This window comes from Elephas maximus, chromosome 11, assembly GCF_024166365.1.
Source record: "Elephas maximus indicus isolate mEleMax1 chromosome 11, mEleMax1 primary haplotype, whole genome shotgun sequence".
Classification (NCBI taxonomy): Eukaryota; Metazoa; Chordata; class Mammalia; order Proboscidea; family Elephantidae; genus Elephas; species Elephas maximus.
In genome coordinates this window covers 94,681,645-94,693,255 of record NC_064829.1, presented here as the reverse complement: position 1 = coordinate 94,693,255, position 11,611 = coordinate 94,681,645, and the positions used below count along the sequence as shown (strand labels likewise).

Here is an 11,611-nt window from a genome sequence, read left to right as displayed (position 1 = left end):
CAGCCCCTACTTGCCTGGCTATTTTGGAAAACAAAGGCATCTTGATTGCTGGGGTTATTTCCGGAAACCAGAGTCAAAGGGCGAAACCAAGTTCTTGGTCCCACAACGTGTATCCCATGACTCTCTTGAAATACGACTATTCATATTGTCTTTAAAATTCTGTGGGGGATGAGTGAGTAAACAACTTAACACTGTGCAAAAACATACAATTTATATTTTCCTCACAAGAGTGGAGAATTTTGTCTCCCTTATCTGAGCAAAGCAGAGCATGGATACATTGGAGTCACGAATCATGAGAAGAAAGGGGCTGACAGCGGGGAAACACCCAGAGATCAATGCAGAGATGTTCACCAGCACCCAACCTGGATTATGAAAAAGAGCCAAAAAACTTTGAAAGATGGAGGACAGGGTGTAAAATGACACAAAGGTGCTCACCAGGACAAAGATGGTTAGGGTAGCTCTGGACTCAGGGGAGGATTTTGGGGAGATGTTGTTCCTATGAATGTGTTGGACTTGCTGTTTATGTTTGTGCAGGATGAAAACCATGGAGCCACTGGCCCAGATCATGAGTCCCAAACACACGGCATCAGGGAATAATAACAATGCTGTATGGAGTGAGTTTGTGGTTTCGTCATGAAACACAGAAGAACAGTCTCCAAAATCTTTTCTGTTTGTGATGTTTTTGTTGCTAGTTATATACATAGGAAAAATGATATTTACTCGTATGTAGAGGACCCAGCAAAGGAATACAGAGAAGCCAGTGTACTTGGGAGCTTTTCCTTTAAGCTTTGCCCACTGAGAGTTCCTGGAGCTGATGGTGATGGCCTGGAAGACGCTCAAGAGGCAGGTGCTGCTAATGGACACACCCCTGCCCATTCTGTGAACATAGAAAACAAGTTTGCATCCAAAATCATTAAGGAAACTTTTCAATCCAAAAGCTGTTATCATCTGGGGGATTCCTTTAGAGAGAATGACCAAGAAGTTGGCGACAATCAGATGCTTGAGAAACAAGTCTGTGGACTTTAACTTGCATCCTCTGAAGTAGAGGAAGATATAATGGTAAAGAAGAGAGAAATTCCCCAGGACTCCCAATAAAGTCTGTGATAAGAAGATCATTCCTGTTGCTAAAACCTCTGGACGCCATTCTGCCATTTCCCAATGACTGATATTTGTCTTCAGAGCCAGAGCGTCCTGCACGGGAAGATGAGACATGGGCCACATGAGTCATGTCAACCAAAATCCACCATTCTCCATTTAACATTACTTTGGACTTAGAAATATTTATTTCATGCTTTTCTTTTATTAATGGGTTTTCCAAGAGTTGTGTGTATAATCTTTGAAGAGTATTTATAGTGTATAAATCGCTGTTACAAATGCCCTACATATGGGAACTTCTTTATCCTTCACAAATTTATGAGGCAGGCACTACTACTATTTTCGTTATAAAAGTGAGGCAAACTTTAGCACCAAGTGGCTAAGAGATTTGTCTAAACTCACAGACTGGTTAGGGGCAGGAAGGGGACTTGGAAGTGGCTGGCCGGCAACAGTGCATTTAACTAACTTACTACTCTGTTGTCTGTTGTTGCTAGTTGCCATTGAGTCAATTTCTACTCATGGCAACCCCATGTGTGCAGAGTAGAATTGCTCCACAGGGTTTTCAAGGCTGTGACCTTTCAGGAGCAGATCATCAGACCTCTCTTCCAAGGCATCTCTATGTGGATTTGAACCACCAGCATTTAGGCTGGTAGTCAGTGCTTCAGCATCTGCATGGCCCAGGGAGTCCCAGCTAGCTGTGTTCTTCATATAATCCAGATCTAGATTTAGTCTTGTTTTTACACCTTCTCATTTTATTTTAGATGGGTGGTATGATATTTTTATGTAACAGGTTTCCGTTTATGGTTAAGATTTATTTGATAAGCCAGTATCAATTTTGGATACAGCTTTTTTTATTGTGGTGAAAATATGCATAAAAATATACCGTCTCAAGAATTTCTACATGAACAACTCAGCAACATGGATTACATTCCTCAAGTTGTACAATCATTTAGAGATCTTAATAAATGCAGATTGCATTAATTGCAGTAGAATACTACAGGAACCTGCCCCATGATCAGATTGGATTTAATGAATACAAGAATGGCTGGAAATTAGAATGGCAACAGAGTGGCTCATTTACTTTTATGCCAGGAACAAAATACATTGACACCTATCACAGGAATTATTGGACAATTTCATATTGATACCATTGGTATGTCCTGAAAGAGCCTAGTTTACACAAAGCTTGTTAAGAACAAAACAGCAACTCCCTGTCAAACTTTCAGAACAGTAACCACGAGAGGCCAGCTGTCGAATATTAACCCTTGAACCAGCACCTTGAGCCCAAAGGTCAGAAAAGGGCTCATTAACATAGTAAAAATCACTCCCCTAGGTGTAGACTGAACAGGATAAAGAGACATGCTAACATTTTAATGAGATTAAGACTGCATTGTGCTTGGGTAGTAAGTCAGAAAATGTAAAGATCTGTAGCTGTATGATTTGTTAAGAGCTTCCTCCTACGAGACCAAATGGGGAGCTCCTGTCCAAAAGCAGGACGAGAAGGCAGGAAGGAACAGGAACTGCATGAATGGACACAGGGGACTGGGGGTGGGAAGGGGGAGCGTGCTGTCACATTGTGGAGATTGCAACCACTGTCACAAAGCAATGTGAATAAATTTTTGAATGAGAAAAAGGAAAAACAAAAGAACTTCCTCCTTCCTCAGGGTATAAAAGATCTGACCTGTGCAACTCAAGGCAGGCAGAATCTGAGGACTGAATTCCTTTCTGCCTCAGCTTGTGCACAAGCTCGGAATAAATCCTCTCTTTGTTCTGCATGCTGGTGGTGTTTTTGTTGGTGAAAGCCACACTGGGACCAAACCCAGAACTGGAGCTGAGTAACAATATCGTGCCCTGAATTATGGGACATGAAATACTAACATGGGATTTAATCATGTGTGGTAGATACTAAATTATTATTAATTCCTAAGCATATAACCAAAACAAAAACCCATTGTCATCGGATTGATTTCGACTCTTTGTGACCGTATAGGACACAGAAGAACCGCCCCATGGGGTTTCCAAGGAGCAGCTGGTGAATTCCAACTGCCGACATTTTGATTAGCAGCCAAGCTCTTAACTACTGTGCCACCAGGACTCCATCTTTTCTTAATACCTGGGTTAAGTAAAACTATTAGTAATGAGGGAAGATTTGTGAATTATATTAAAATATAAGATATATGTAAAATGGTATGTGTAAAGCATGAAATCTTGTGCATTTTATAAATAGAAATAGTAGAATTTTGATGTGAGAATATTATTAAACCAGTGAAAATATTACAAGATATAGAAGAGCCTGTTGGCTCCTGTCTGAAACTCCTAATTATGTTAACTTTTCCTTAAATGCTGCTTCCCTAACTTCAAAAATTTCACAATCATTAACAGGCCCTGTAAGTTTTCAGTAAGAAAAAACTACCGTCTTCATTAATTGCATCATATACCCAGCGTTAGAAGAAAATATTTCTACTCAAGCAATTGCCATGTGGATACCTTTTCCACACAGGATTAGATGAATCCTGTAGATTCATTCTACACCTTAATGCAAGCACCAAGAATAATACCCATATCTCCAGTAATCTGATTCTGGTGAAGCAGGATGAGCAGCAAAATGATTTCAGACAGGTCTTTAAACTCCTTAACAATCAGGTTTCATTATCATTTGGATTGTATGCCAACAATCACTGTCAGCGAGGATTGCATTCAATTACAATAGAAGCCATCAGAGATGGGCATAGGGTCTAGGAGACATCTCACGTCTCAGGAATTATTTTTCCTTCCTGTGTGGCTTCGCCACTGGACCAGGTTCATACGCATAAGGATCCCATTTTCCCACATAATCACTTACCCAGACTCCTGATATGTCTTTTTCCTTATAGACTCTTCTTCTCAGGCTCAAATAGAAAATACTCACCCAACTCCTTTTCTCTATCAAGATGGTGGGTTCAGCGTGAAGGTCATGATGGCCAGCACATGTAAGGGAGGAAGGCATCCAGACCCTGAGATATGGGTTAGTGATTCTGTGACCTCACCTCCTCAGAGAACTGCAATTATCATTTCACCTCCAGTGGTAGTGACAGTACAGGCTTGGGGAGCTGAGAACATTTCTCAAAAACTTTTTCCCAGTTGCTAATTACCAAAAGCAACAACATGCTTCTAGTTAACATCTTCAGAGAAACCCTCGGAGCATTTGGAGACGTTCTTTCTTTCCAGGATCCCTGGAGGCAGACAGTCTCACATGGATGGAGCAGGAAATGCTGAGGTCTGACACGGGAGGGACTGGAAGCAACGCAGGTACGTCTCACTGGCTGCTCTGCTCCCCTAAGCAGTTTTTCTACTCCAAATCAAGTTCTCTCCCAATCTTCAAAACACTGAGGTGATTTAAGAGGTAGTATTGGAGTCATTATTCCCTGTCCTTGAAGATGAAGAAAGTGACTCAGCTGGAGCTGGACTCACAAGGTCTCACAAGGATGCATCAACTGAGCCCTAAGGTATAAAGACAATAGCTATGACAATCTTGGAAAACATCTTTTAGGGAAACTTTCACATAAATAAATCATCAACAGCACAAAAGATCCACATACTTTCCACTCTTATCTTTTTCTATTAGCATTTAGTGACTAGAAAGATTTGTTGGACCAATGAGAACCCTCCTGACTGTTGTTACTGAAACCTGTACCAAAGATTATTAAGACAATTCAAAATGTAGAATCACAGTGACTTAACAATTTTTAGCCAACCTATCAAAAGGTGAAGCTTTCAATGGTTTTGCCCATTTGCAATGTTAATATACACTGATGATTCTGTAATGTTCCTTGGACTGGGGCAGACATAGCTCTGGAAGCACACTCGTCTATTTCCTACTTTTGCCTCTTTGAATATATGCCAGATAAAACCTTTCTTTTGGCTTTGCTAAAATTTGTGGTGTTTTTACCCTAGGATTGAGGTGCACATTTGTGTACATTGTATGCGGAGAAATGGAATAGAACCAAGTACATGAGATAGGTTTTCAAAGAATACAAGTAAAAGAAAGATGACTATAATTTAAATTAGAAACAAAAGGACTCTTTCACAAGCAATTCCAACTGTCTGACTCATTTCATTGCCAAGTAATATAGAACTTTTAGAAAAAATGTTCTTTGACCATATTTATCCCCATTAGTGAGAGGAAGTAAAAATAGAACAATATCTATAGAAGATAGAGAGCAGATTATAAATGAGCCACTCTCAAATTAATGCAAAGGGTCAAATGTTTAACAGATTCTATCACTATTAGTTAAGTCAATGCTGCTTTCTCTATTAAAAAGTACTAGATAGTTCCCACAGTTATCTTTTTTTTTTTTTCAGAATATTCAGTAATGAGCAATGGCTGCTTTTATAATTATGAAATATAAATTATGAGTTCAATTTCATTCTTTGTTGTTGGTTTTCTCTACAAACAAATCCACAATTGGATCTAGGTCCTCTATTCACTCCTCCCAATTTTCAAGTAAGGGATTGGAGGCAGAATGGTTGACAACCCATGCTACAGACATACACACACACAAACACATTTACACACTTAGACTTACAACAGATGCATCCTAACATACATATACACTCACACACTGAAATATACAGTCACATTGTTACTGGGTGGAAACCCCAGGTTCTGCTCAGCGTGACTCGTATCAACCAATAAATGAGAGACCGAGGTCCAAGAGGAGAAAGGCACCTTTATTTCATTGCTCAAGGAAAAGAAGCAGTCAGGGCTTGCTGCTGCCAAGACCGCTCCTCAAGAGCAAGGGGAAAGTTTACTTTTAAGGGGTTTACAAGCAGAAAGTTCATACAAGTTCACTGGCAACATTCTTAATCATACTACACAGGCACAATGAGATTTACATGTAACTTCATGCACTTCCAGGATTTTAACGTAAAGTTATGAGTCAGGCCAAGCAAAGGAACCAGGATTCTAATGCAAAGTTATGGGACAGGCCAAGCAAGCTGATTGAGGAAGTGGAATTTTCTGTAGCCTAGGGAACCTCTGTGTTAGTCCCTCCTTTTCTTTTTTTGAACATTGGTCATTCAGGACCAGTGTCCCTTCTGAACTATAGCCCGGCTTGGAATTGTTGGGCATCTTCTCCAGAAGGGGTAAATATTGGTCATAGGCTTGAACATTAAAAGGTCATAGGAAAAAAAAAAAGGTCATAGGCCTTTTTAACCAGGACATGCAGGTGGGAACACATTGTACACAAGACATGCAGGTGGGGACACATTGTACACAAGAGCAGGAGCATACACCTATAATCATCATTAACACTATAAAGGTAACCAGTGATTTTAACCATCCTAGGTTGGATAAGCCATGATGTCAGCCCGCTAAAATCAAGACCCAAACGCATCAGTAATTGTTCAGTGGTAGCACAATTTCATTGTAGTCGTCTAAGTAGTGAACTCAGCTTTTCTTGGTCATGTTCAATCTGTCTGGATGCACCGATTAAAGAGCAACAGCTAGCATCGCTATATATACAAACTCCTCTGTAAGAAGCTAACATCAGATCTAGGCATCCTGATTCTGTAGAATGGTTTCAGTGGGGTCTCCTTCAGACTGCAAAGTCTGGGTCAAGTTTTGATGGTGTTGGCTAGTGTCTCCAGTGACAGAGACACATTCTTAATGAACTGATACAGAGTATGAATGTCATCATCATTTTTCCCAACCCCAAGCATTGGGAGTAGCACCCTCTGTGCCTTTTCCCAAGCACTCTTAGTGATATCTATAGTTCCTCTTTTAAACCTATGGATGCTTCTGGTGGAATACAGGACCTCTTCTAGGGAGAGTAAATGTGTGCTTTCTGCCCATATCTAGCCCAGTGTACATGTGCCTGTATGATTAGCTAGCCATATCTTATAGGCTGAATGCCCACACAACCAATAAAGTCCTTGGGTCTTAATGAGTAGGCTGTAGGGGGAATTTGGAAAGACTGCTTTTATAATGCTTTGATTGGTTACACTGTGCCCTAGTTTTTCTGACATAACTGTGCTAGTGCCGTCCCATTTAAAAGAGATGTTGGTACTGAATTTAGTCCAGGTTTAGTTATCATAGGCCCAGGTAGTATTGCATTGTGGCCACGGACCTACTGTTGAGGCATTATGGGCAGGATGCCACTGTATGCACCAAGCTGCTAGATAGACCCCACAGTGGTGTACTGGACTCTGTCTAGGGCTTTGTTTTTATTTGTTAATCATGCCCTCTCTTCTTTTAGCCAGTAAGTTGAATGGAGAGGTAAAGGGTTTATGGGTAATCCTCACCCTACATACGAAGCGGAGTATGAACAAATCCAGCAATTGTTAGAGCGAGCAGTATAGCCCGTAAAAAAACCCGTTGCCGTCGAGTCGAGTCCGACTCATAGAGACCCTATAGGACAGAGTAGAACTGCCCCCACAGAGCTTCCAAGGAGCGTCTGGTGGATTTGAACTGCCGACCTTTTGGTTAGCAGCTGTAGCACTTAACCACTACACTGCCAGGGTTTCCAGCAGTATAGCAGCAAGCATCAAAAGAAGATGGAAGGACTACACAGAGTCATTATACCAAAAAGAATTAGTGGATGTTCAGCCATTTCAAGAGGTGGCATATGATCAGGAACCAATGGTACTGAAGGAAGAAGTCCAAGCTGATGTGAAGGTACTGGCAAAAAACAAGACTCCAGGAATTGACGGACTATCAATCGAGATGTTTCAACAAATGGATGCAGCACGGGAGGTGCTCACTCATCTACGCCAAGAAATATGGAAGACAGCTTCCTGGCCAACTGACTGGATGAGATCCATATTTATGCCTACTCCCAAGAAAGGTGATCCAACCGAATGTGGAAATTATAGGACAATATCATTAATATCACACGCAAGCAAAATTTTGCTGAAGATCATTCAAAAATGGCTGCAGCAATATATTGACAGGGAACTGCCAGAAATTCAGGCTGGTTTCAGAAGAGGACATGGAACCAGGGATGCCAGATGGATCCTGGCTGAAAGCAGAGAATACCAGAAGGATGTTTATCTGTGTTTTATTGACTATGCAAAGGCATTTGACTGTGTGGGTCATAACAAACTATGGATAACATTGCGAAGAATGGGAATTCCAGAACATTTAATTGTGCTCATGAGGAACCTTTACATAGATCAAGAGGCAGTTGTTCGGACAGAACAAGGGAATACTGATTGGTTTAAAGTCAGGGAAGGTGTGCATCAGGCTTGTATCCTTTCACTATACCTATTCAATCTGTATGCTGAACAAATAATACGAGAAGCTGGACTATATGAAGAAGAACGGGGCATCAGGATTGGAGGAAGACTTATGAACAACCTGCATTATGCAGATGACACAACCTTGCTTGCTGAAAGTGAAAAGGACTTGAAGCATTTACTAATGAAGATCAAAGACTACAGCCTTCAGTATGGATTGCACTTCAACATAAAGAAAACAAAAATCCTCACAACTGGACCAATGAGCAACATCATGATAAACGGAGAAAAGATTGAAGTTGTCAAGGATTTCATTTTACTTGGATTCACAATCAACAGCCATGGAAGCAGCAGTCAAGAAATCAAAAGATGCATTGCATTGGGCAAATCTGCTGCAAAGGACCTCTTTAAAGTGTTGAAGAACAAAGATGTCACCTTGAAGACTAAGGTGCGCCTGACCCAAGCCATAGTATTTTCATTCGCATCATATGCATGTGAAAGCTGGATAATGAATAAGGAAGACCAAAGAAGAATTGACGCCTTTGAATTGTGGTGTTGGCGAAGAATATTGAATATACCATGGACTGCCAAAAGAACGAAGAAATCTGTCTTAGAGGAAGTACAGCTAGAATGTTCCTTAGAGGCAAGGATGGAGAGATTGTGTCTTACACACTTTGGACATGTTGTCAGGAAGGATCAGTCCCTGGAGAAGGACATCATGCTTGGCAGAGTACAGGGTCAGTGGAAAAGAGGAAGACCCTCAACGAGGTGGATTGACACAGCAGCTGCAACAATGAGCTCAAGCATAACAATGATTGTGAGGATGGCTCAGGACCGGGCAGTGTTTCGCTCTGTTGTGCATAGGGTCACTATGAGTCAGAACTGACTCGACGGCACCTTACAACAACAACAGCAGTATAGTTTACAACTGCCTGGTGCAAACTATAAAGAACATTGAAATCCCATCCAGCATTTACACCGAGGGCGGCTCCTAGGAATAACCACATCACTCTGATCATGGTTGATTCTGCTCACCCAAAGGTCTACAGCAATCTAACATGTTCAAGTAGATTATCCAAGTGTAGGAAACAGAATACTAACAGCAAGGTTATTAGCAGTGTTAAGAGTCTTTGGAGGATCTCACCCATGCAGGAGGGCGTTGGGAAAACAAGTACTTAAGGTCCTTGCCTGGCTCACAAGTCCAGTTCTGGAGAGTTTGTCTCCCCGTATCTGGCGGGGTGGTTTTCTTTACTTGAGTATGGTGGATCCAAGCTTTGAGTCCCTTGAGTTTGACAGCCACTGGGGTAACCAAGAGGACTTCAAAGGGGCTGGTCCACTTCTACTGAAGGGGGTTGGCTTTCCACACCTTGAGAAGGGCCCAGCCACCAGGCTGGAATGGAGGGAGGGGCACGTCTGTCTCAGGCTGGCTCCTCAGGTGAACGTGTCTGTGGAGAGAAGACCGAGCCACCTAAAGAGACTGCAAATATTTAGTAACTTGAACAACTCCAACCTTGTGGAGGGAGGGAGTTTGGTCATCATTAAGGCAAGCTACGTTGGTCATATTGTGATTCTCAATAAAGAACAAAGTTTTTGTTTGCTTCTAGGGGCAAACCGAACGCTCAAGAGGGCCATAGGCAGTGCCTTTGTTCATACCAACTTGGTCTCTTGGCACAGCTTTGCTAGATGTCTCTTTAGAGTCTGGTTAGTCTGCTCCACTTTACTGCTGGACTGGGGTCTCCAGGCTGTATGTAAATTCCAATTAATGTCTAGGGCGATTGCCACCAATTGTACCACCAAGGCCACAAAATGGGGCCCGTTGTGACTACCAATGGAGATGGGAAGCCTGAATTGAGGGATGATTTCATTCAGGAGGTGTTTTACAACCTCAGTGGCTTTTTCAGTACTGCAAGGAGAAGCTTCAACCCAGTTAGTGAAGGTGTCAATAAAGACTAATAGGTATTTGTAATTGCCAGGAGCTTGAGGCAGCTCAGTGAAATGTACCTGCCAGTCCTCTCCAGGCATTGCCCCAGTTAGCTGGACCCTTGGGGGCGCTTCAGCAGTGTTTTGGGGATTGTTTTTCATGCAGGTGAAGCAGCTCTTTAAAACTGCCAAAATAGTCGTATGGACCTTTGGTCCAATTAAATGTCTCTTAACCCAGTCACGGAGCCCTGATTACATAGTGGTTGAGAGATTGGCTGCTAATCGAAAGGTCTGCAGTTCGAATCCACCAACTGCCCCTTGGAAACTTTATGGGGCAGTTCTACTCTGTCCTATAGGGTCACTATGAGTTGGAATTGACTCAACAGCAACGGGTTTTGTTTTTTGGCTTTTTAACCCAATTGTACAGTCCATCATATCCATAATGGGTGGATTGGTGGGCTCTCTGTAGGATAGGGTGCATGAGTTTTGATGGAATGAAAATATTTCCATGGGGGGTATACAGCCATCCATCCTTGTTTAGAGTGGCCCCCTAGGTCTTGGCAATGTCTTTATCTCGTTGGGAATAGTCTGGGTGGAGGTCAGGTGGCAGTAACTCTAAATGGGGAATTAGTGGGACTACTGCGATATGTTTCCATTGAATTGCAGCTTTTTGTTTTTGCTGCTGGATCTGCTTTGTAATTACCCTTGGCCACCATGGTGTCCTCTTTCTGATGCCCTCTGCAGTGTACTACTGCTACTTGGGTGGGTAGGAGAACAGCTTGTAAAAGTTGTAAGCTCTCTTGAGAATATTTAATGTCTTTATCTCCTGCTGTTAGAAACCCCCTTTCCTTCCAGATTGCCCTGTGTGCATGCAATACCCCCTAAACGTACTTGGAATCCCTATAAATAGTTGCTCACTTACCTTTGGTGATTTTAGAGGCCTGTAGCATGGCAATGAGCTTGGCCTTCTGGGCAGAGGTACTGGGGGAAGTGCATTAGCCTCTAGAACCTCCTCCAAAGTGACCACTGCATATCCAGCTTTTCTTTCTCCTTGTTCCATACAACTGCTTCCATCAGTGAATAGTTCAAGGTCTGGGTTTTGGAGCAGCTGGTCAGTGAGGTCAGGCTGACTGGCATACACCAGGTCAATGGTTTTTAGGCAATCATGTTCCTTTTATTGCTTTGGCGAGGTGGGCAGTAGGGTTGCCAGTTTTTAACTAGCCGTTTCTCGTAGGGTAGTGACTGGGTCATCTAACAGTACCGCTTGGTACTGAGCCATTCATCCTGGGGAGATTCAATGTGACCCTTTCTGCTCTAAGATGGTCAGAACCAAGTGGGGCACTGTCACCCAGAGAGGTTGGCCAAGGGTGAGTTTCTCAGC

General features: G+C 42.3%; 1 protein-coding gene across 2 annotated transcripts; it reads right to left on the bottom strand.

Moving 5' to 3' along the window:
- Positions 1–209: 209 nt before the first annotated feature.
- LOC126085962 (vomeronasal type-1 receptor 4-like) lies at positions 210–4,567 on the bottom strand. Of its 2 annotated transcripts, none has more exons than XM_049901870.1 (2): positions 3,938–4,567; positions 210–1,191 (listed from the first exon to the last, which is right to left on the bottom strand). In XM_049901870.1, the coding sequence occupies exons 1-2, from the start codon at positions 4,079–4,081 to the stop codon at positions 211–213; spliced, it is 1,125 nt and encodes a 374-aa protein (XP_049757827.1). In that variant the 5' UTR covers positions 4,082–4,567; the 3' UTR covers position 210. The 2 variants fall into 2 exon arrangements, with proteins under 2 accessions (XP_049757827.1, XP_049757828.1); XM_049901871.1 differs by having other exon boundaries at positions 4,004–4,567.
- Between the last annotated feature and the right edge of the window lie 7,044 nt (positions 4,568–11,611).

What these genes read in the sequence shown, in the direction of transcription:
- LOC126085962 (XM_049901870.1), bottom strand. Translation starts at nt 4,081, where the DNA reads ATGCCTTCCTCCCTTACATGTGCTGGCCATCATGACCTTCACGCTGAA. An exon ending in AAGACATATCAGGAGTCTGG is followed by an intron (nt 1,192 to 3,937) that starts GTAAGTGATTAT and finishes CTTCCCGTGCAG; the next exon opens with GACGCTCTGGCTCTGAAGAC.